General features: G+C 40.4%; 1 protein-coding gene across 1 annotated transcript in view; it reads right to left on the bottom strand.

The window, feature by feature from the left end:
• The window catches only part of SLC15A2 (solute carrier family 15 member 2), a 67,207-nt gene that overhangs the window by 34,464 nt on the left and 5,924 nt on the right, over window positions 1–26,819 (bottom strand). The window contains 1 exon segment of the mRNA XM_024994668.2: window positions 1,156–1,329. Coding sequence (XP_024850436.1) covers window positions 1,156–1,293 — 138 coding nt within the window. The 5' untranslated portion in view covers window positions 1,294–1,329.

Genomic DNA, 26,819 nt, shown 5'->3' with positions numbered 1-26,819 from the left:
AATAAAAGGAATATCATGTTTTATTTCAAATCCCTACCCATTATGATAGTCCAACCAACATGAGAGATGGAGGTATGTGTCCTTGGTTCAACTGAATCTTGTCATGAGATTTTCTTTTAGTTGCTTTTTCAAATACACAAGATGTATGTATCTATATATATGTATAAGTAATGTATAAGATGTATATGTACATACATCTTTGTAAGCAGCCTTAAATTCTTTGGGACCAGAAGATATATGACTAACTAAATGAATGATAAATTAATAAATTAATGTACTCATTCTTTTATCCATATGGATATATAAACAGCCCTCCAAAATATGAATATATATTAATATATAATAAAAAGTTGCTTGAAAGACATAATGAATAGTCTTTTTATTTTTCCAGTTCACAGCTTAAGAATCATGCAAGCTGAAGTTTACTTAACATGCTTCTACTAGCTATGTAACACTGTCACTAGCGGTACTCAGATACTGATCCAGTCATTGTCACTACACCTGCCTTTCTATTTTAGTTTTATTATTCAAAAAAACTACCATATCTAGGATACTGCTTAATACTACTTCTTTGCTTGTAGTGAGAACTCAGTAATACTTGCTGTAGGCTCTCTTCTTATAGGATTTTGATATGCGGATTAAATCCCAAGTGTATAAAGTAAAACATTATTGTTACTTCCTTGCTTCTCTGTCCTTTTGCCTATTGTAAACTGGAACACAGTAAGAGAGGCCAGATCTATTCTAAAACTTCTCTTGGTATCCAGCATAGACTCTGTGTATAGGGGAAATTAAGGGCTGAGTTTTGGAGTTTTTTTTGGTAAAGAAAGAACAATCATGTACAGTTCTCTAGAAAGAGTACTTGCCAAGTTTTCATGGATATGCAAATTGTTTTTTCTTAGAAACTCAGAATATACAATGAAACAACAGCCAAGTCCTGGATACCCACTGAAGAACTCTGACCACCTCCTGCTGCCGCTTCCTCTCCTAAGTTAAAGAAACTCCTGTTTAGATCTGGTTTACAGGTTCAGTCTAACTCCAAGAGAGAAAAGTTTTTAATATCTAATACAGCTCAACCTGATGCTGCAGGGATCAAGGAGGAGAACCAACAGACTACATCTCTTCCTGTCAGAGGCAGAGATGAATCCCAGGACTCACCGGAGATAGTTTCTTTGGAAAGTTGGAGGATTGAGGTGGTACCTCTTCAGTGGAGACAGGTAAAAAACGAGTGTCCTTGGATTCATTTTTCTGGAAGGGATTCATGGTTGGCTCCTCACTCTCTCTCTCTTCAAGCATTTGGCTTTGGTAGGCAGTTGGGACAGCTGCCAGCTACTGTGAAAAAGGAGGACTAGGCTTAACCCTGTGTCCAGTGAGTGTCCCACTTCAGAAGCTGCCTGCAAAGCAAAAAGCTGTAGAAGAAAGGATTGGGTCTCAAAGGCTAATTTAAAAGAATTTTTACATAAAAGGTAGAGGTCAGGAAAGTGAGACTAACAAATCATGGAATGAGACAATATAATGCTGGAGAATTGCAAATAAGGGGAAATAGTTAAGAATACAATGCCTGAAGCATAGCCTGGAGCATAGATTTCTAAAATCGATTTCAGGGTGATAAGAGCTGCCATTTACTGCACAGCTACTGTGGGTTTTTCCAGTAGTCATGTATGGATGTGAGATTTGGACTATAAAGAAAGCTGAGCGCCTAAGAATTGATGTTTTTAAACTGTGGTGTTGGAGAAGACTCTTGAGAGTCCCTTGGACAGCAAGGAGATCCAACCAGTCCATTTCTAAAGGAAATCAGTCCTGAATATTCATTGAAGCTGAAAATCCAATATTTTGGCCACCTGATGTGAAGAACCGACTCATTGGAAAAGACTCTGATGCTGGGAAAGATTGAAGGCGGGGGAAGAAGGGGACGACAGAGGATGAGATGGTTGTATGGCATCATTGACTCAATGGACATGAGTTTGAGTAAACTCCAGGAGTTGGTGATGGACAGGGAGGCCTGGCGTGCTGCAGTCCATGGCGTCACAAAGAGTCAGACATGACTGAGCGACTGAACTGAACTGTGGGGAAGGTTTATACACACACACACATTATATCTACATATTCTAATTCTAACTATCCTCATTTTACAGGAAATAATGTCTCAAGAGGTTGTGTAATTAGTCCAAAGTCAGGTGGCCAGTAAGTAGCAGATCTGGAATTTTCACTATGCCATTACAGATAGATTAGTACCAGTAATGCTTAAGGTCATTACTTAAGAATGACATCAATGGAGATAGAAACAGAAGAACATAGACGAATTGCACTGAAGAAGGAAAGTTATTTCCAAGCTGAATTTGGACAGACCAAAAAATGTTGAATTTTGGTTTTCAATATTATAAAGTTCAGCTAGAAGGAAAATGGAGACTAAACCAAAAATAAGCCAGGAAACAGGTGAATCCATTATTTTCTTTTAGAATAGGATATCCTAAGACTTTATCCATCATCAGAGATGGAAGGAATCCTAAATCTAAAGGAGAACATGTGTTTAGCAAGGTGTATGAATACAAAATCATCACATAGAAATTAATTGTATTTAAATATCAGCAAAAACAGAGAGAAGAGAGAATTTAAAAAATTATACCAGCTAATGGCATAAAAAATACCAAGGAATAAATCTATTCAAAGACATTGATACTAAACACTAAAACATTATTGAAATAAATTAAAATGTCTAAATAAATGGAGACACATACCATGTTCATGATTTGGAAGGCTCAGTAAAGATGTGAGAAATTCCCAAACCAATCTATGTTTGCAAGACAAAATTCAACAGGTTTGTGAGTGTAGAAAATGATGAGTTGATTTTTAGAATGCATATGGAGATACAAAAAGCCAAGAACAGCAAAGGCAATCTTGAAGAACAATAATGGCAGATTTGCACTACTCAGTAGGAAACCAATTATAAAGCTATAGTAATTATAACAGCGTAATAGCTCAACTGGAATTTTATCACCTCCACTAGCTTTTTTCGTAGTGATGCTTTCTAAGGCCCACTTGACTTCACATTCCAAGATGTCTGGCTCTAGGTGAGTGATCACATCATCATGATTATCTGGGTTGTGAAGATCTTTTTTGTACAGTTCTTCTGTGTATTCTTGCCACCTCTTCTTAATATCTTCTGCTTCTGTTAGGTCCATACCATTTCTGTCCTTTATCGAGCCCATCTTTGCATGAAATGTTCCTTTGGTATCTCTGATTTTCTTGAAGAGATCTCTAGTCTTTCCCATTCTGTTGTTTTCCTCTATTTCTTTGCATTGATCGCTGAGGAAGGCTTTCTTATCTCTTCTTGTTATTCTTTGGACTCTGCATTCAGATGCTTATATCTTTCCTTTTCTCCTTTGCTTTTCACTTCTCTTCTTTTCACAGATATTTGTAAGGCCTCCCCAGACAGCCATTTTGCTTTTTTGCATTTCTTTTCTATGAGGATGGTCTTGATCCCTGTCTCCTGTACAATGTCACGAACCTCATTCCATAGTTCATCAGGCACTCTATCTATCAGATCTAGGCCCTTAAATCTATTTCTCGCTTCCACTGTATAATCATCAGGGATTTTATTGAGGTCATACCTGAATGGTCTAGTGGTTTTCCCTACTTTCTTCAATTTCAGTCTGAATTTGGCAATAAGGAGTTCATGGTCTGAGCCACAGTCAGCTCCTGGTCTTGTTTTTGCTGACTGTATAGAGCTTCTCCATCTTTGGCTGCAAAGAATATAATGAGTCTGATTTCGGTGTTGACCATCTGGTGATGTTCATGTACAGAGTCTTCTCTTGTGTTGTTGGAAAAGGGTGTTTGTTATGACCAGTGCATTTTCTTGGCAAAACTCTATTAGTCTTTGCCCTGCTTCATTCCATATTCCAAGGCCAAATTTGCCTGTTACTCCAGGTGTTTCTTGACTTCCTACTTTTGCATTCCAGTCCCCTATAATGAAAAGGACATCTTTTTTGGGTGTTAGTTCTAAAAGGTCTTGGAGGTCTTCATAGAACCGTTCTACTTCAGCTTCTTCAGCATTACTGGTTGGGGCATAGACTTGGATTACTGTGATATTGAATGGTTTGCCTTGGAAATGAACAGAGATCATTCTGTCGTTTTTGAGATTGCATCCAAGTACTGCATTTTGGAATCTTTTGTTGACTATGATGGCTACTCCATTTCTTCTGAGGGATTCCTGCCCGCAGTAGTAGATATAATGGTCATCTGAGTTAAATTCACCCATTCCAGTCCATTTTAGTTCATTGATTCCTACAATGTCGACATTCACTCTTACCATCTCCTCTTTGACCACTTCCAATTTGCCTTGATTCATGGACCTGACATTCCAGGTTCCTATGCAATATTGCTCTTTACAGCATCGGACCTTGCTTCTATCACCAGTCACATCCACAGCTGGGTATTCTTTTTGCTTTGGCTCCATCCCTTCATTCTTTCTGGAGTTATTTCTCCACTGATCTCCAGTAGCATATTGGGCACCTACTGACCTGCGGAGTTTCTCTTTCAGTATCCTATCATTTTGCCTTTTCATACTGTTCATGGGGTTCTCAAGGCAAGAGTACTGAAGTGGTTTGCCATTCCCTTCTCCAGTGGACCACATTCTGTTGGATCTCTCCACCATGACCCGCCCATCTTGGGTTGCCCCACGGACATGGCTTAGTTTCATTGAGTTAGACAAGGCTGTGGTCCTAGTGTGATTAGATTGACTAGTTTTCTGTGAGTATGGTTTCAGTGTATCTGCCCTCTGATGCCCTCTTGCAACACCTACCGTCTTACTTGGGTTTCTTTTACCTTGGGCGTGGGGTATCTCTTCACGGCTGCTCCAGCAAAGCGCAGCCAATGCTCCTTACCTTGGACGACGGGTATCTCCTCACCGCCGCCCTTCCTGACCTCCAACATGGGATGGCTCCTCTAGGCCCTCCTGTGCCCGCGCAGCCACGGCGTGGGGTTGGTCCTCCCGGCCACCGTCCCTGGCCTTGGGCGGGGGATGGTGGGCCTTAGAAAGCATCACTACGAACAAAGCTAGTGGAGGTGATAGAATTCCAGTTGAGCTATTCCAAATCCTGAAGATGATGCTGTGAAAGTGCTGCACTCAACATGCCAGCAAATTTGGAAAACTCAGCAGTGGCCACAGGACTGGAAAAGGTCAGTTTTCATTCCAATCCCAAAGAAAGGCAATGCCAAAGAATCCTCAAACTACTGCACAATTGCACTCATCTCACACACTAGTAAAGTAATGCTCAAAATTCTCCAAGCCAGGCTTCAGCAATATGTGAACTGTGAACTTCCTGATGTTCAAGCTGGTTTTAGAAAAGGCAGAGGAACCAGAGATCAAATTGCCAACATCCACTGGATCATGGAAAAAGCAAGAGAGTTCCAGAAAAACATCTATTTCTGTTTTATTGACTATGTCAAAGCCTTTGACTGTGTGGATCACAATAAACTGTGGAAAATTCTAAAAGAGATGGGAATACCAGACCACCTGATCTGCCTCTTGAGAAATTGTATGCAGGTCAGGAAGCAACAGTTAGAACTGGACATGGAACAACAGACTGGTTCCAAATAGGAAAAGGAGTACATCAAGGCTGTATATTATCACCATGTTTATTTAATTTATATGCAGAGTACATCATGAGAAACGCTGGACTGGAAGAAACACAAGCTGGAATCAAGATTGCCAGGAGAAATATCAATAACCTCAGATATGCAGATGACAGCACCCTTATGGCAGAAAGTGAAGAGGAACTAAAAAGCCTCTTGATGAAGGTGAAAGTGGAGAGTGAAAAAGTTGGCTTAAAGCTCAATATTCAGAAAACGAAGATCATGGCATCCAGTCCCATCACTTCATGGGAAACAGATGGGCAAAAAGTGGAAACAGTGTCAGACTTTATTTTTCTGGGCTCTAAAACCACTGCAGATGGTGACTGCAGCCATGAAATTAAAAGATGCTTACTCCTTGGAAGGAAAGTTATGTCCAACCTAGACAGCATATTCAAAAGCAGAGACATTACTTTGCCAACAAAGGTCTGTCTAGTCAAGGCTATGGTTTTTCCTGTGGTCATGTATGGATGTGAGAGTTGGACTGTGAAGAAGGCTGAGCACTGAAGAATTGATGCTTTTGAACTGTGGTGTTGGAGAAGACTCTTGAGAGTCCCTTGGACTGCAAGGAGATCCAACCAGTCCATTCTGAAGGAGATCAGCCCTGGGATTTCTTTGGAGGGAATGATGCTGAAGCTGAAACTCCAGTACTTTGGCCACCTCATGGGAAGAGTTGACTCATTGGAAAAGACTCTGATGCTGGGACGGATTGGGAGCAGGAGGAGAAGGGGACGACAGAGGATGAGATGGCTGAATGGCATCACTGACTCGATGGACGTGAGTCTGAGTGAACCCTGGGAGTTGGTGATGGACAGGGAGGCCTGTCGTGCTGTGATTCATGGGGTTGCAAAGAGTCGGACACGACTGAGCGACTGATCTGATCTGATCTCTGATCTGAATTATAACAGAGGGAACTAACACTAAGACAGACAAGGCAACCAATGTAACAGAGCAGAGTGCAGAAAAAGACAATTGAGGCATCACTGAGGACAAGCATGACACTGCAGTGCAGTGCGGAAAGTGACAGTGTTTTCAGTGAAAAAGAACACCATCTGGATACTCATAATATATTTACCCCTTATTTTACATCATGCATAAGACTCAGTTCTATATAGATTATAGATCTAACTGTTAAAATTTAAAAAATAAAGCTTTTAGAGGAAAACATAACAGAACATCCTTATGACTGTATAAGCCAAGGTTTTTTAAATAAAACATTAAATGCAATCATAGAAGAAAAACAACATATATGGAACAGTATTAAAATTAATAACCTTTTTTTCCACTTCAGTCAGTTCAGTCGCTCAGCACACTAGGCCTCCCCGTCCATCACCAACTCCAGGAATTTACTCAAACTCATGTCCATTGAGTTGGTGATGCCATCCTGAGAGAGTCAATTCCCAGGCAGGTTGATAAGAAGTCTGGGGTTCCCCGAGGAGGAGAGGGGGGTCTGGGGTTTTCAGGGAGGAGGAAAGGACAAACTTGTTCTTTTTTTTTTTTTTTCTCTCTCTACATTCCTTAGTCTTAGTTATGTAAAATGTTTTTTTTTCTTTAAGCCCAGAACTGATGATTACACAACAAACAACTCAGTTTAAACTTTGTACTAAGGATTATATAACAACAATGTATCCTGCTTGAGGACAGTTTCTCCTTCCTGAATACCTTCTGACTGACTAATCTTGATATCTTAGAATGTATATTATGGGAGTGGGTCTAGTAGGATCTTTCTATTGTGAAGTTCTAATCCTGTTATCCTAAAATGTAACTTGTGGGGGTGGGTCTTGTAAAGTTTTCACAAACTGGAGACATTCTTTTGATTTATTGTAATAACTAATTTTAAATGTATATAACTCCCTTGCTAACACTGGCAGGGATGCAGGGGGCCACTCTCCGTCCCCCTTCTGATGTCTATGTCAGAAGCTTTCTCTGTCCCTTTTCTTTAATAAAACTCTGCTACACAAAAGTTTTTGAGTGATCAAGACTGGTCCCTGGTCCCAAAGCTAAATCTTCTTTGGAGATCATGAATCTCCAGAAAAGGCAGAGGAATCAGAGATCAAATTGCCAATATCCTCTGGATCATAGAAAAAGCAAGAGAGTTCCAGAAAAACATCTATTTCTGTTTTATTGACTATGCCAAAGCCTTTGACTGTGTGGATCACAATAAACTGTGGAAAATTCTGAAAGAGATGGGAATACCAGACCACCTGACCCGCTTCTTGAGAAATCTGTATGCAGGTCAGGAAGCAACAGTTAGAACTGGACATGGAACAACAGACTGGTTCCAAATAGGAAAAGGAGTACATCAAGGCTGTATATTATCACCCTGCTTATTTAACTTATATGCAGAGTACTCATGAGAAACACTGGACTGGAAGAAACACAAGCTGGAATCAAGATTGCCAGGAGAAATATCAATAACCTCAGATATGCAGATGACACCACCCTTATGGCAGAAAGTGAAGAGGAGCTAAAAAGCCTTTTGATGAAAGTGAAAGTGGAGAGTGAAAAAGTTGGCTTAAAGCTCAACATTCAGAAAACGAAGATCATGGCATCCGGTCCCATCACTTCATGGGAAATAGATGAGCAAAAAGTGGAAACAGTGTCAGACTTTATTTTAGGGGGCTCCAGAGTCACTGCAGACGGTGATTGCAGCCATGAAATTAAAAGACGCTTACTCCTTGGAAGGAAAGTTATGACCAACCTAGACAGCATATTCAAAAGCAGAGACATTACTTTGCCAACAAAGGTCTGTCTAGTCAAGGCTTTTTCCAGTGGTCATGTATGGATGTGAGAGTTGGACTGTGAAGAAGGCTGAGCACTGAAGAATTGATGCTTTTGAACTGTGGTGTTGGAGAAGACTCTTGAGAGTCCCTTGGACTGCAAGGAGATCCAACCAGTCCATTCTGAAGGAGATCAGCCCTGGGATTTCTTTGGAGGGAATGATGCTGAAGCTGAAACTCCAGTACTTTGGCCACCTCATGGGAAGAGTTGACTCATTGGAAAAGACTCTGATGCTGGGACGGATTGGGAGCAGGAGGAGAAGGGGACGACAGAGGATGAGATGGCTGAATGGCATCACTGACTCGATGGACGTGAGTCTGAGTGAACCCTGGGAGTTGGTGATGGACAGGGAGGCCTGGCATGCTGCGATTTATGGGGTAGTGAAGAGTCGGACACGACTGAGCGACTGAACTGAACTGAACTGAACTGAACTTGAGAACTCGCTCACGGCTGTCAATATGTGAAGGACCAGCTGCTCCATTCATACTTCTCCTGTGGCTCTGACTTTGCCTCGCCCGTTAGTGCCCACTGCTGCTGCTGCTGCTGCTGCTAAGTCGCTTCAGTCTTGTCCGACTCTGTGCAGTCCCATAGATGGCAGCCCACCCGGCTCTCCCGTCCTTGGGATTCTCCAGGCAAGAATACTGGAGTGGGTTGCCATTTCCTTCTCCAAAGCGTGAACGTGAAGTCTCTCAGTCTTGTCCGACTCCTAGCGATCCCATGGACTGCAGCCTACCAGGCTCCTCCATCCATGGGACCTTCCCGGGAAGAGTACTGGAGTGGCTTGCCATTGCCTTCTCTGTCCAGTCGCCAACTCAGCCTGAACCAGCTGCGCTTGCTGCTGCGAGTGCAGTCACTACGGACTCCGCCTCGCGCCAGCCGAGCGCCGTCCCACTGGGCGCTGATTGGCTTCCTGGAGAAGGGCGCCCCGCCCCTTGGCCGCGAGGCTCCTTGTCCCTGCGCCAACTTCACCGGTTGCGACGCACGTAGCCCCCGGGAGGCCATGCCTCTGAGGTAACGCGCTGGGAGACGAGTTCTTTGGTGGAGCGACGCGAGGCGGGAATAAAGTAGCCTACTTCAAGTGGCGTGGGAAGGAGGAGGCCCCGGGATACCCGGAGGGCAGGACCACAGGCTTCTGGACCAAGCAGCCCGGCTTTTAGGGGCTCTTTGAAGGAGAACCGGCCTTTTTGAGGAGATGTGGTGTGGAAACTGAGGAGGGGGAGGGCCGGAGCGTGGGCGTGAGGCCTGATGTCCGAAGCGTGGTAGCGCCAAAGCCGAGTCTAGAATCCGGAGTAAAGAAGCCCGTGGCCTCAGAGCGCAGTCTATGGACCTGACTGGAGGCGACGCCGTTACCTCAGCAGTTGTTATTTGGATGGGGGGGAGGGATTGAAGTGGGGAAGGGGCTGTTAAGAAAGGTGAGTAAAAAAGGTTCAGAGTCAGGATCTGAAGATGCTTAGAATCAGTTGCAGCTAGATTACGTTGGGTTGCCTGCCTTCATTTCTTTTCTTCACAGACATCCTTGGCGGCATTAAGGACACGGCCTCTTAAAAAAGATTCTGAGTAGATCAAGGTCAGAGCGTGTGGCAGGGTAGTAGCATTAATCATTGAAAAATAATTGTCTTTTTTTCCCCCCCGTCAAAAGTTCATGACTTTAAGGGTAAAGAAGAGAGATGTGCTATAGTAGAGGAGAAACACAAAAGAAAGTTTACAAATGGTTGCCTTAACAGTGGTGGCTTTTAAAGGTGATAGTGTAATCAGAAAACTTCCTTACTTAACTGCTATCTTCGCCAAATTTTTTATTTATTGTTCCAGGCAGGTAGATGAACGTGGCTCCCTCAGCCCATCTGCTTCTCTAAATTCTGCTTTTTTAAAGTATACTTAGATTGTTTCCTGTGGTATTAAGCACTCAGGTTCTGGACCCAGAATCTTTGAAACTTTACCCTCATACTCTACAGTGTGACTTGTACAAACCAAAGTTTAGTATGCTCATCATTAAAATTGGGGGAAAAAATAATAGTACTTATACTTTACAGTTGTTGAGAGATTAAATGAGTTAGTGAAGAAGTGAAAGTTGCTCAGTCGTGTCTGACTCTTTGTGACCCAAAGGACTCTTTTTGAGCCCACCAGGCTCCTCTGTCCATGGAGTTCTCCAGACAAGAATACTGGAGTGGGTAGCCATTCCCTTCTCCAGGGGATCTTCCTGACCCAGAAATCAAACCTGTGTCTCCTGCTTTGCAGGCAGATTCTTTACCCGTTGAGCCACCAGAGAAGCTCAGATGAGTTAGTATAAGAAAGCATTTAAAATAATTTGTGCCATAAATAAAAGCTCTGAAAAGTTATTATTTTTGAGACTTTAGTGTCATGCAACATTAAAAGCCATCTTTGGTGGCTGCTTTCTTTTCTAAATCTTGAATTATTTTATGAGGTAGGAATTATGATTTTGTTTACAGGTAAGAAGACTTGTTCATGGAAGCCTAGTCCTCTGACTCTCTGGTCATTATTCGTATCTATTGGCATTTAACATATATATGCATATTTTATTTTACCTATGTGTATATATGGGTGTGTGTGGACACTTTTATTTCCTAACCAGAATGTGAGTGGGGAATCTGTACTATATAAAATCCTAGACTTTTACATCTAACATAGAGCCCTAGGCATGTTTGGTTACAATGATGATGTTTCAGTGATGTTTTATTATGGTAGCCAGAGAGCAGGAACAGTGTTTTAAGCTGACTTTACTTTAAAAAGGCTTCCAACCTTTTTAAATCTGAGGTTTCCATTTTATAACAAGGAGGAAAGTAGAGCGTCAAGAAATTGAAGTTTTGGAATACCCAAGTTTGTGCATTTAATCATTCTTTCAACCTGTATAAATAATAAGTACATACCACATTCCAAGCACTAGTCTAACCTCTGGGAATATAGCAGCGAACCAAAGAGATAAGAAGGCAGCCACCAGGAATGGTATGAGTTTTGCCCTTGTGAAGCTTACCTTCTAATGTGAATTTTCTCTAAACATATATTTAGATGAACAATATTGTTTTAGCCCAGGAAGAAACAAATTAATAAACTAAATAAAATTAAAAATATATTGAAGTGATATTTCAGGTTGCTTCTCTTGTATCCATTCATGATAAATTACCTCAGGAATTTATGACAGCTATGTGCATTTGTTCTTTTTTCACCAATCTGTAACCATATCTCACTTTATAGCTTCCTATCATATACCATTCAGAAAAATAACTTACATATGCATTGAAGATAAGTTGTAAATAAATGAAGATATAAGTAAAATAAAATCATAAAAAGAGTATAAAAATTTAGGAGATTATATTTTAGCTCTTAGGGTAAGGAGGACCTTTCTAAGCATGACACCAAAGGCAGAAGTCATAGAGGGAAAGATTGTTATGCTTGACTACATAAAAGTCACAAAAGTATGGTAAAACCATAGAGAAGATATTATGGCTTAAACTGAAAACTTGTTAAAATGTATATATATGTACACACATACACGCATCCATGCATCCATCTATGTTGTTCAGTTGCCAAGTCATGTTCAACTCTTTGCAACCCCATCGACCACAGCACATCAGGCCTCCCTAACCCTCATCATCTCCCGGAGTTTGCCCAAGTTCATGTCCATTGAATCAGTGATGCCATCCAATCATCTCATCCTCTATCTCCCTCTGCCCCTTCTGCCTTCACTCTTTCCCAGCGTCAGGGTCTTTTCCACTGAGTCGGCTGTTCACATCAGGTGGCCAGAGTATTGGAGTTTCAGTTTCAGCATCAGTCCTTCCAGTGAGTATTCAGGGTGGATTTCCTTTAGTATTGACTGGTTTGATCTTCTTGCTGTCTAAGGGACTGTCAAGAGTCATGCATATATATATGTACACACACACACACATACATACATATTTTATATGTAAGAATAGAAAAACACCTATGCCAGAATTTTGTAGTTACTTAAAGGTAAATTTTCTTCACCAGTCTCAGAGGCCATGAATTTATGGGTGACATTATCTAATGGGCTTTTAAGAGAAAGTAATAAGTATAGGAGTGGAGCACTATCCTTTGAGGTTGGAGCAATGAAGATTACATGCCCTTTCTTTCAGTGAAACTGGCCAAGGTAGTTTATTGGATTAAAGGGATTCTTTTGATCTAATGTGACACATTTCTTTTTTGATTATAGTTATATTTGTTTGTTCATGTCTATTTAAGCGCCTATCTAACCATACGCTAGAATAATAGGAAGAAAATACTTTCATTATTATGAAGAGTAACTATAGCAATCAACTTTTTGCTGTTGTCGTTACTTTTATATCACAGTATATTCAGAACATGGATAAAATTAATGGCCTTTATACAACTTTCCCCTAAAATTACATAGCTAGTAAAAGAATTATGAATGTAATCTCTTTCTTATTTCCTGTTGTGACACACACTCTCATCTAGAATAATTTTCACCCTACTTTCCAGAAGTAAAGAAGCAGAGAAATTGTCATTTATTTATCAGATAAATACTAATGGAACATTTACTGTGTGTCAGCACTATTTTAGACACTGAGTGTGTAGTGGAGAGCTAAATAACATGGTCTCTCCCCTCATGCAGTCATAGAGTAGAAGCTGAAATTTTTTCTTTATAAACATTCCAACTAATAAATGAAAAGGGTATGATAGAATAGTGCTGTTTTGCAACCTTTAGTAAATTATCCATCACTGTAAACATATCAAAAAGACAGCTAGATATTAAGTACCTTATCATAATGGCTCATCATAACCTCACATATTACATGTATATGCCAAAAATTCAAGCAAGAATCATTTTGACCCTGGATCACCAACTACCAATTTGTAGAAACTCAGAAGAACATTTAACTCCACCCCATGAATGAAGTTAGCAAAGCTAGACTATGGGACGTTCATAGGACAATTGACATAGTTTCATCAACCAATAAATCGCGAAGGGGAGAAAAGGTAGAGTAGAAACCCATAGATGAAAAGAAATTTAAAAGGTAACCAATTATAATTTGTGGCTTTTATTTGGATCTTGATTCAAATAGTTTTAAAAGTTCAAAAAAATTGGAAATGGGAGCACTAACTGGATGTTTATAAAATCAGGGAATCATGATTATTTAGGTTAGATAGTGGCTATATTTTATTTTTTTTAATCTATAATCTTTTGGGAATATACTTTGAAATATTAGAATCTTAAAAAGTCAAAAGCTTAAAGATGGCGGAGGAGTAGGACGAGGAGAACACTTTCTCCCCCACAAATTCATCAAAAGAGCATTTAAACGTCGAGTAAATTCCACAAAACAACTTCTGAATGCCGGCAGAGGACATCAGGCACCCAGAAAAGCGACCCAACTCTTTGAAAGGAGGTAGGAAAAAATATAAAAGACAAAAAAAGAGACAAAAGACGGAGGGACGGAGTTCCGTTCCCGGAAGGGAGTCTTAAAAAGAGAGAAGGTTCCACACACCAGGAAACCTTCTCACTGCCGAATCTGTGCTGAGCTTTGGAAGCACAGAGGGCAACATAACAGGAAGAAAAAATAAATAAACAATTAAAACTCGAAGATTGGGAGTCCTACGGTAACTCCCCCAGTGGAGAAGCAGCGCAGACGCCTGCATGCGCCATTAGCAAGCGGGGGCTGGGCAGGGAGGCGCAGCGGGGGCTGCATCGCTTAGAGTAAGAATCTGGCCTGAATACCCTGAGCACTATCTGAGTGAAATAATTTGGGCTAGCAAACCAGACTGTGGGATATCTACCACGCGAAAAGCCAGCCCCAACCTAAGACACTGCCAGGCCCGCGCATGGAACAAAGAACTGAACAGAGCTAGCCGGCTGCAGACCTTCCCCCTCTGGTGACAGGCAGCCAGAGCCAGAAGGGGGCAATCGCAGCCCCAGAGAGACATTATCTATAAAACTGTAAGCAGGCTTCTTTGCTAACTAAAACTTTTTGGGGCTCTGGACGGTTAACATCTGCCTGAGAAGGTGCGCCGGTTTTACACCCAGATAACTGAGTGGCGGGGAGGCGATAAGTCGCAGCATTGGCGCTCGCCAAACACCTCATCACTTGAGCTGCTCGGACTTGGGAAGAGCACAAAACTCAGGCCCAACTGAGTCTGTGCCTCTGAGGACTACCCGAGTGCCTGAACCTGAGCGGCTTGGACCTGGGAGGTACACGCAACCCAGGGCCAGCCTCGGATTGTTCCCGGCGGAACAACCTAGAGCCCGAGCAGTGTGGGCAGGGAGGCTACACGCGCCGTGAGCGGGGGCAGACCCAGTGTGGCTGAGGCACTGCGAGCGCACGCCAGTGTTATTTGTTTGCAGCATCCCTCCCTCCCTCCCCACAGCGCGACTGAACAAAGAGAAGAAATACAGCTCCACCCATCAGAGCACAGACACAAGCTTCCCTAACCAGGAAACCTTGACAAGCCACCTGTACAAACCCACACACAGCGAGGAAAAGCCACAATAAAGAGAACTCCACAAACTGCCAGAATACAGAAAGGACACCCCAAACTCAGCAATTTAAACAAGATGAAGAGACAGAGGAATAGCCAGCAGATAAAGGAACAGGATAAATGCCCACCAAACCAAACAAAAGAGGAAGAGATAGGGAATCTACCTGATAAAGAATTCCGAATAATGATAGTGAAATTGATCCAAAATCTTGAAATTAAAATGGAATCACAGATAAATAGCTTGGAGACAAGGATTGAGAAGATGCAAGAAAGGTTTAACAAGGACCTAGAAGAAATAAAAAAGAGTCAATATATAATGAATAATGCAATAAATGAAATTAAAAACACTCTAGAGGCAACAAATAGTAGAATAACAGAGGCAGAAGATAGGATTAGTGAATTAGAAGATAGAATGGTAGAAATAAATGAATCAGAGAGAATAAAAGAAAAACGAATTAAAAGAAATGAGGACAATCTCAGAGACCTCCAGGACAATATTAAACGCTACAACATTCGAATCATAGGGGTTCGGGAAGAAGAAGACAAAAAGAAAGACCATGAGAAAATACTTGAGGAGATAATAGTGGAAAACTTCCCTAAAATGGGGAAGGAAATAATCACCCAAGTACAAGAAACCCAGAGAGTCCCAAACAGGATAAACCCAAGGAGAAACACCCCAAGACACATATTAATCAAATTAACAAAGATCAAACACAAAGAACAAATATTAAAAGCAGCAAGGGAAAAACAACAAATAACACACAAGGGAATTCCCATAAGGATAACAGCTGATCTTTCAATAGAAACTCTTCAAGCCAGGAGGGAATGGCAAGACATACTTAAAATGATGAAAGAAAATAACCTACAGCCCAGGTTATTGTACCCAGCAAGGATTTCATTCAAGTATGAAGGAGAAATCAAAAGCTTCTCAGACAAGCAAAAGCTGAGAGAATTCTGCACCACCAAACCAGCTCTCCAACAAATACTAAAGGATATTCTCTAGACAGGAAACACAAAAATGGTGTATAAATTCGAACCCCAAACAATAAAGTAAATGGCAACGGGATCATACTTATCAGTAATTACCTTAAACGTAAATGGGTTGAATGCCCCAACCAAAAGACAAAGACTGGCTGAATGGATACAAAAACAAGACCCCTACATATGTTGTCTACAGGAGACCCACCTCAAAACAGGGGACACATACAGACTGAAAGTGAAGGGCTGGAAAAAGGTTTTCCATGCAAATAGGGACCAAAAGAAAGCAGGAGTAGCAATACTCATATCAGATAAAATAGACTTTAAAACAAAGGCTGTGAAAAGAGACAAAGAAGGTCACTACATAATGATCAAAGGATCAATCCAAGAAGAAGATACAACAATTATAAATATATATGCACCCAACACGGGAGCACCGCAGTATGTAAGACAAATGCTAACAAGTATGAAAGGAGAAATTAACAATAACACAATAATAGTGGGAGACTTTTAATACCCCACTCACACCTATGGATAGATCAACTAAACAGAAAATTAACAAGGAAACACAAACTTTAAACAATACAATAGACCAGTTAGACCTAATTGATATCTATAGGACATTTCATCCCAAAACAATGAACTTCACCTTTTTCTCAAGTGCACATGGAACCTTCTCCAGGATAGATCACATCCTGGGCCATAAAGCTAGCCTTGGTAAATTCAAAAAAATAGAAATCATTCCAAGCATCTTTTCTGACCACAATGCAGTAAGATTAGATCTCAATTACAGGAGAAAAACTATTAAAAATTCCAACATATGGAGGATGAACAACACCCTGCTGAATAACCAACAAATCACAGAAGAAATCAAAAAAGAAATCAAAATTTGCATAGAAATGAATGAAAATGAAAACACAACAACCCAAAACCTGTGGGACACAGTAAAAGCAGTCCTAAGGGGAAAGTTCATAGCAATACAGGCACACCTCAAGAAACAAGAAAAAAGTCAAATAAATAACCTAACTCTACACCTAAAGCAACTAGAAAAGGAAGAAATGAAGAACCCCAGGGTTAGTAGAAGGAAAGAAATCTTAAAAATTAGAGCAGAAATAAATGCAAAAGAAACAAAAGAGACCACAGCAAAAATCAACAAAGCCAAAAGCTGGTTCTTTGAAAGGATAAATAAAATTGATAAACCATTAGCCAGACTCATCAAGAAACAAAGGGAGAAAAATCAAATCAATAAAATTAGAAACGAAAATGGAGAGATCACAACAGACAACACAGAAATACAAAGGATCATAAGAGACTATTATCAACAATTATATGCCAATAAAATGGACAACGAGGAAGAAATGGACAAATTCTTAGAAAAGTACAACTTTCCAAAACTCGACCAGGAAGAAATAGAAAACCTTAACAGACACATCACAAGCACGCAAATTGAAAGTGTAATCAAAAATCTTCCAGCAAACAAAAGCCCAGGTCCAGACGGCTTCACAGCTGAATTCTACCAAAAATTTAGAGAAGAGCTAACACCTATCCTGCTCAAACTCTTCCAGAAAATTGCAGAGGAAGGTAAACTTCCAAACTCATTCTATGAGGCCACCATCACCCTAATACCAAAACCTGACAAAGATCCCACAAAAAAAGAAAACTACAGGCCAATATCACTGAAGAACACAGATGCAAAAATCCTTAACAAAATTCTAGCAATCAGAATCCAACAACACATTAAAAAGATCATACACCATGACCAAGTGGGCTTTATCCCAGGGATGCAAGGATTCTTCAATATCCGCAAATCAATCAATGTAATACACCACATTAACAAATTGAAAAACAAAAACCATATGATTATCTCAATAGATGCAGAGAAAGCCTTTGACAAAATTCAACACCCATTTATGATAAAAACTCTCCAGAAAGCAGGAATAGAAGGAACATACCTCAACATAATAAAAGCTATATATGACAAACCCACAGCAAACATTATCCTCAATGGTGAAAAATTGAAAGCATTTCCTCTAAAGTCAGGAACAAGACAAGGGTGCCCACTTTCACCATTACTATTCAACATAGTTTTGGAAGTTTTGGCCACAGCAATCAGAGCAGAAAAAGAAATAAAAGGAATCCAAATTGGAAAAGAAGAAGTAAAACTCTCACTATTTGCAGATGACATGATCCTCTACACAGAAAACCCTAAAGACTCCACCAGAAAATTACTAGAACTAATCAATGATTATAGTAAAGTTGCAGGATATAAAATCAACACACAGAAATCCCTTGCATTCCTATACACTAATAATGAGAAAACAGAAAGAGAAATTAAGGAAACAATTCCATTCACCATTGCAACGAAAAGAATAAAATACTTAGGAATATATCTACCTAAAGAAACTAAAGACCTATATATAGAAAACTATAAAACACTGGTGAAAGAAATCAAAGAGGACACTAATAGATGGAGAAATATACCATGTTCATGGATTGGAAGAATCAATATAGTGAAAATGAGTATACTACCCAAAGCAATTTATAGATTCAACGCAATCCCTATCAAGCTACCAACAGTATTCTTCACAGAGCTAGAACAAATAATTTCACAATTTGTATGGAAATACAAAAAACCTCGAATAGCCAAAGCGATCTTGAGAAAGAAAAATGGAACTGGAGGAATCAACCTACCTGACTTCAGGCTCTACTACAAAGCCACAGTTATCAAGACAGTATGGTACTGGCACAAAGACAGAAATATAGATCAATGGAACAAAATAGAAAGCCCAGAGATAAATCCACGCACATATGGACACCTTATCTTTGACAAAGGAGGCAAGAATATACAATAGATTAAAGACAATCTCTTTAACAAGTGGTGCTGGGAAATCTGGTCAACCACTTGTAAAAGAATGAAACTAGAACATTTTCTAACACCATATACAAAAATAAACTCAAAATGGATTAAAGATCTCAATGTAAGACCAGAAACTATAAAACTCCTAGAGGAGAACATAGGCAAAACACTCTCTGACATACATCACAGCAGGATCCTCTATGACCCACCTCCCAGAATATTGGAAATAAAAGCAAAAATAAACAAATGGGACCTAATTAAACTTAAAAGCTTCTGCACATCAAAGGAAACTATTAGCAAGGTGAAAAGACAGCCTTCAGAATGGGAGAAAATAATAGCAAATGAAGCAACCGACAAACAACTAATCTCAAAAATATACAAGCAACTCCTACAGCTCAACTCTAGAAAAATAAATGACCCAATCAAAAAATGGGCCAAAGATCTAAATAGACATTTCTCCAAAGAAGACATACAGATGGCTAACAAACACATGAAAAGATGCTCAACATCACTCATTATCAGAGAAATGCAAATCAAAACCACTATGAGATACCATTTCACACCAGTCAGAATGGCTGCGATCCAAAAGTCTACAAATAATCAATGCTGGAGAGGGTGTGGAGAAAAGGGAACCCTCTTACACTGTTGGTGGGAATGCAAACTAGTACAGCCACTATGGAGAACAGTGTGGAGATTCCTTAAAAAACTGGAAATAGAACTGCCTTATGATCCAGCAATCCCACTGCTGGGCATACACACTGAGGAAACCAGAAGGGAAAGAGACATATGTACCCCAATGTTCATCGCAGCACTGTTTATAATAGCCAGGACATGGAAACAACCTAGATGCCCATCAGCAGATGAATGGATAAGAAAGCTGTGGTACATATACACAATGGAGTATTACTCAGCCATTAAAAAGAATACATTTGAATCAGTTCTAATGAGGTGGATGAAACTGGAGCCTATTATACAGAGTGAAGTAAGCCAGAAGGACAAACACCAATACAGTATACTAACGCATATATATGGAATTTAGAAAGATGGTAATGATAACCCTGTATACGAGACAGCAAAAGAGACACTGATGTATAGAACAGTCTTATGGACTCTGTGGGAGAGGGAGAGGGTGGGAAGATTTGGGAGAATGGCATTGAAACATGTGAAATGTCATGTATGAAATGAGATGCCAGTCCAGGTTCAATGCACGATGCTGGATGCTTGGGGCTGGTGCACTGGGACGACCCAGAGGGATGGTATGGGGAGGGAGGAGGGAGGAGGGTTCAGGATGGGGAACACATGTATAATTTTTTTTTAAATTAAAATTGAATAAATTTTTTTATAGGAAAAAAAAAGTCAAAAGCTATTCTGGTCTTTAATAACTAGAGTAAAATGATGCACTTTTCTTGGGATGGTGTCATGGACACAGAGTTCTTAGTGTTCATTTTAAGATCTGATACATCAAGACAGGAACTAGTCAGGTGTTCATACTTCTTTTCATTATCTCAAACATATTTCACAATTCTTGACACACATAAAGATTTACATTTCAGATGAGACATTAAGACAGTTTGACAGCACAAGAGAAATTTCTTACCTTGACTAGCAGGTAAATACTGCTGAGAAATTGTAGGTAAGATAGAGCATAGTCAGGTTTTGTATTCATGAAGACCTCATCTGAACCTCAATTAGTTAGTAAATACAACCGTTCTTTAGACTCTCAGGTCCTAAATATACTATACTCTCTAGATTCTTTTATCAGAATAAAAAGTGATTTACAACATATTGTCTGAATAAAGAATTTTTAGGACCCTTTATTGATCTTGTTTAGTTTCCTTTTAAATTAACAGTAATGCCCTTCCTAAGGAGAGGCTCAAATTTTGGTTTATATATTTCAACACTTAGAAATGAGATATATTATTCTATCTGTATTTAAGTAAATATTATTTTATCAAAGTTTATAATCTGCTTTACAATCATCATTCTCATAATTAGTGAGCTTCTCCATTCCCAAGTTCTTTGTTTTTATTCATCATTTCTTATCTGGATTTCATCATCACAGCTTTTGCAAGAGGTTCTCTCTCAAACAGGCAGTCTTCCTTAAGTTTATGAAAGCTATCAGTGGTCTTAAAAATTCAACCATATTTTGGTATAATTTTTTCTTTAGAATATGTTAGCAACTGCTCCATTATCTTCTGCTATTGAGTGTTGCTGTGGAAAAGCATGACAATCTGGGATTTTTGTTTTTTCTCTTCTCAGTAGGTCACTGGTTCTTACTGTATGGTCCCTGGATCAGAAGCATTAACATCACATGGGAATACGTTAAAATACAAATTTTCAGGCCCTGTTTTATAGCTACTGAATTGGGAACTTTTATTTCCTTTTTCTGCCTGAACACTTGAAAATTTCTTACTTTGAAATTCAATAGCCTAATCCAAGATATCTTAGAATTGAAAGGTATCAAAATTTCCTGGATTCATCTTTCAGTGTGTACTCTGGCTGGTCACAAATACCTAGTAAACAAATTAATCACTTGGCTTTTATGACTGGATGGTCATATATCTCAGGATAGTTTTAATTTATGCCTGTTATCCCAATATGTTTATTACTAGTGCCCACTTTTACTCTCAAGACTGTCCTAGTTTGAATGATAGATGATTATTTGTGATCAGTGAGACCAATAGTTTGCAAAATACCTATGACTGATAAAGATGCTATATGAATTCTGTGAAAGCCCTGATAGGAGATTCAGAGTAGAGGCTCATAGGGGTTTTGAGCAAAATCGTGCCTATTTTGAAAAGTAATCATCCTCATTTTGAGAGAACTCTTGACTTGCTAGTGGGCTGTGGTAGAGACTGAATCCTCATTTGACTGTAGAACACCAGCTGCCCCACATGAACTGAGTGTCAATCTACCAAGCCATAGAGTCAGGCTTGCCCAGTAACACTCCTGAGTCATGTGGTATATTTGAGACTGGGCTTGAGCAAGCGTAAATTGTATGAGCAGGCAGCTCTCACTCCTGGTGTACTCCCATTGCATTGCCATCCTGCCCTCACTCTATGCTTAAGCCACATGGAGTGTTCTCCAGGGCCAGTTAATTGAAGAATAAAAAAATCTGAGCCTGATTTAGACACAGGTTTGAATGAAAGCTGGAGATGACTTCTGCAAGGCAGCAGGCCCACCAAAGAACAGCCCTTCAGTAAAAGAATAGGAAATTCTGTCCAATGGAGAGAATTTTAAATAGGACATCTCATTGCTCATTTTGCCTGCAGGAAAGCTGGCCTATGGAGCAGCTCTTATACTAAAGCATGGATGGGGCAAATGACTTGGCAGGGTAGTCAAGGACATGAACAAGATACTGATGACTGGTAACAGTTTGGTCTGGTGAAGGAGGTATGTGAAGGGATTTCTCAGAATGAACTCAGGTTGTGAGATAGGTCCTATGTAAATGCTCACCAAAGAGCCTTTACTTCAGAGAAACTTTGTTTACCCAGGTAAGCAATGATGACCCTCCTTATTTCAGATCTAGGGAACCTGTGATCAGTTATTCAGCACCAAGAATTCCTATGGGTCAAACTGTTATGATTACACATATCAGCCCTTCTGCCTATTAAAATAACCAGGGCAAATTTTTTTCTGGTAATTTGATGCTCTGTATCATCTATGCTACTACATGCTGTCATCATCCTTATTTAAATCATAGAATCTATTTCAATATCAGTATTTTCCACCTTCCTCTCTGATCTATAGAAGACAGCCACTATGGCGTGTTTCAAATATGTTGTCATTACCTTCATTAATGTATTTCTCAATGTTCTTATGACGACCAGGTCCTTGGGGTAGGGATAACTGAGAGGGTAATACATAACAAATCCACTCTGGCATTCTTATCTCCCTAAATCTTTCTATTCCTTCCTCTATTGTGGATTCCTGGCATCTCAACTCAGCCTAGGTGAGAAATAAATGTAATTTTCAATCTACAAAATGATAAAATAATTAGAACTCTACCAACTGCTTTTGATAGTACATGAATGCAGAATCTCTGGTAAGTGCACCTATATAATAATTTTTGGGCTTCCCTGATAGCTCAGTTGGTAAAGAATCTGCCTGCAATGGATGAGACCCCGGTTTGATTCCTGTGTTGGGAAGATCTGGACAAGGGTTAGGCTACCCACTTCAGTATTCTTGGACTTCCCTTGTGGCTCAGCTGGTAAAGAATCTACCTGCAATGTGGGAAACCTGGGTTCAATCCCTGGGTTGGGAAGATCCCCTGGAGAAGGGAAAGGCTACCCACTCAAGTATATACTTTTAGCCTAATTAAAATTCTTTCCCCCTATTTCTAGTGTAATACCCTCATAATTCAGTTCCATGTATATTCCACCAGGGTTTTGCTGATAAGCAGTAGTGGAATTTGATAATTCTGGCATGCAAGGCTCTTGCTCCCAAAATTGACTGGGTAGTTGGCACCACAAGCATTTTAGGATCTGCCTCTCACTGAAGATGTGGAGGAGTAAAGGAGAGTTCGGCAGGGAATGAGCTGGCCTCATTCCCTGGAGATTTCCTGGTAATCTCCTCAAGTGGGGTCATTTCAGGATCTTCAGGCAAGGTTGGCACCATCAGTCAAGGGTAAAGGGACTAGACTTCTGGTAGCAGAGCTCATTGGTATCTGCAGTTAACAGATTCCTGGAGTCATCTGAATTCTCCTAGAATGATCATTCCAATTCCCGTGTTCCTGATATCCTCTTCTCTTTTCATTCTCACTTTTCCCTGTTTGTTCTCTTTTCTGTTCTTGTCTCTTTCTGTTGCTCTTTTTGTTTCACTTCTAAGCTGTGTGTCCTCATGCTTGAACTTTTCTCTCTGTATTTGCTCATCTGTTCTCTCAGCTGACCACATTCTTTTACAGGATTCTAATCTCACCCGTGTGTAATTTTTGCTCACACAAAAGTTTCCATACCTCCACCACCACTGACCCCTTAAAGCCTACACATCATTCAGTTTGAGTGTCCTACACCATATGACTCCCTGAACCTTTGTGTCCATTCTAAATTGAGAGATTTTGATGAGCCCTGCTTGGGCAATGTTCACCCTTGGTCCAAACTCCAAGGATAGTAGAGTCACTTATTACCCAGGGCTTTCCCTCTTCTGGGTTGTTGTTGGTCAGGTTCTCTAAGAGAGAGGTTTGGGCAGGGAGAATCTTGTGGAGAATGTAAAGGAAATATAAGATATGATCCTAGTCTTTAAGGAACTTAATATCAAAGACTCAGAGCCTGCTGGGCCTCATTAATAGAATTCTGGCTCCTTTTGAGTTTCTGTAATTGAATATTGCAGAGAATATAGATGAAGTTAGCCCAACGGAAGTTTACACCAATAATGTTCTGACTTACTGAAGACCTGAACTTCCTTACAGATTAAAACTTAACATAGTGATTGTAGTATTTATGGAGTACTTTGTGTATCCTCAATGCTTTGCACACATTTTGTTTTAGTCTCTTCACTGAGAAACTCTATTGACAGTTATTATGACCATTTACTTTAGTCTCTGACGTATTAAGAAACCTTGCAAAATACCTACAGTAGTAAATAGAGATTCAAAGTAGAGTTTACTAATCCAGAGTCCATGTTTTTTGTAGTAATAATACAAAGCTGTCTCCCTAAACAGAGCAATAAGAAATTTACCTTTATAATCCATCTCAAGTCCTGGCACCTCTAAGGGCACTAGAGTAATGCAGAAACCTGACGTGTTAAAGGCAAATGTTCCGGCTTTCTTTGGTATGGCATAACCTAGGAAGGAGTACTCATGCCGCCATTCAAGCTACATGTTGCAGCACAATCTACGTACCACCATACAGGACTCCTAATTTCTCAGGGACTCCACAAGACCTTATAAACCCTTCCTAGATGCCAAGCATTAATCTCACTGTTACTAAGACCTCTAGTATAGACTGTTAAATAAAGTAAAGGTCAAAAAAAGGACAATTACATTGTATTTGAGTTTTTAGAAAGTAAACTCACAGGAATCCCTAGGTTTTCTTTTCTTTCCTATATATCTCAGACAGGGTCCTGGAGAACCTACAAACTGGAACCACCAATGGTGCAGCCAAAAAAGACCTCCATAATGAGTGTTCACATAGCCAAGGAACTAGAAAAAGAACAAGATAGCAGAATAGAAAACGTTTTTTGCAATACCAACCCTACTGCAGCCAAACACCTCCATTATGGTGTCTATGGGACTGCTGCTGCTGCTGCTGCTAAGTCGCTTCAGTCATGTCCGACTCTGTGCGGCCCCATAGACGGCAGCCCACCAGGCTCCGCCGTCCCTGGGATTCTCCAGGCAAGAATACTGGAGTGGGTTGCTATTTCCTTCCATTTCATGGAGTGGGTTGCCATTTCCTTCAATTTCATGGAGTGGGTTGCCATTTCCAGAGTGGGTTGCCATTTCCTTTCCATTTCATGGGACAGAGTAGGGAGTTAAACTTTGATCCCTGAACCAATGCTGGAATCCGATTCTCCCACTAGCGTGTGTTCACAAGGTCAGTGGTAGGTAGCAAGCAGTATTCTAATTCCACTACCTCTAGGGTAGTGTCAGCATGACCAGGCAAGGAGCTGAGAGCTTCCACCTTAAGCTTCCTCCTTAAGCTAGGAAGCAAAAGGAGGTGGTTGAAGCTGATACAAGTCAGCACTTGTTTTCCCTTTTGCCCTTGTGTTGGAAAGCCCAGAGGTTTGCTGAACTTCTTCCTCTACCAGGCAGCAAAGAGATGGAATGAAGTGGGCATATTGGCTGTCCACTTTCTCCATTCTTACCATCTTTCCATCCCTAGTTTAAGTAGAGCTCATCAGAGAACTGAAGTTCAACACCCACCCAGTAGCAAGAGGTGAAAAGGGTGGTGTTAGTGGCACTCTAGTCTCCCCTCTGCTGTCATGGGGCCCATAAGGGAGCTGAACTTTAAACCCAACAGCAATGAGATAGTACTCATTGGTATCATAGGAGCCAGGGTTGTCATAGGACCATTGGGGAGCCAAAAATCCACCCCCCACCTGACCTGAGCAGTACACCTAAATAAGGTAAATTCTTTTCAAAAAAGAAAAAGATTAAGTAGCATGCAGAGTCTAACAACAAAAATGTACAAGATATAATTGAAAATAACTCACCAATCTAAGAACCAGGAAAATCACAACTTTAATGATAAAAGACAATTAGGAGATGCCAACAATGAGGATCACAATAAACTGTGGAAAATTCTGAAAGAGATGGGAATACCAGACCACCTGACCTGCCTCTTGAGAAACCTGTATACAGGTCAGGAAGCAACAGTTAGAACTGGACATGGAATAACAGACTGGTTCCAAATAGGAAAAGGAGTACGTCAAGGCTGCATATTGTCACCCTACTTATTTAACTTATATGCAGAGTACATCATGAGAACCGCTGGGCTGGAAGAAGCACAAGCTGGAATCAAGATTGCCGGGAGATATATCAATAACTGCAGATATGCAGAGAACACCACCGTTATGGCAGAAAGTGAAGAGGAACTAAAGAGCCTCTTGATGAAGGTGAAAGAAGAAAGTGAAAAAGTTGGCTTAAAGCTCAACATTCAGAAAACGAAGATCATGGCATCTGGTCCCACCACTTCATGGCAAATAGATGGGGAAACAGTGGCTGACTTTATTTTTCTGGGCTCCAAAATCACTGCAGATGGTGATTGCAGCCATGAAATTAAAAGACACTTGCTCCTTGGAAGGAAAGTTATGACCAAACTAGATAGCATATTAAAAAACAGAGACATTACTTTGCCAATAAAGGTCTAGTCAAGGCTATGGTTTTTCCAGTAGTCATGTATGGATGTGAGAGTTGGACCGTAAAGAAAGCTGAGCACCGAAGAATTGATGCTTTTTGAACTGTGGTGTTGGAGAAGACTCTTGAGAGTCCCTTGGACTGCAAGAAGATCCAACCAGTCCATCCTAAAGGAGATCAGTCCTGGGTGTTCATTGGAAGGACTGATGTTGAAGCTGAAACTCCAATACTTTGGCCACCTGATGCGAAGAGCTGACTCATTGGAAAAGACCCTGATGCTGGGAAAGATTGAGGGCAGGAGGGGAAGGGGATGACAGA

The sequence above is a fragment of the Bos taurus genome, chromosome 1, assembly GCF_002263795.3.
Source record: "Bos taurus isolate L1 Dominette 01449 registration number 42190680 breed Hereford chromosome 1, ARS-UCD2.0, whole genome shotgun sequence".
NCBI classification, from domain to species: domain Eukaryota; kingdom Metazoa; phylum Chordata; class Mammalia; order Artiodactyla; family Bovidae; genus Bos; species Bos taurus.
This window is presented reverse-complemented; position numbering and strand designations above follow the sequence as displayed.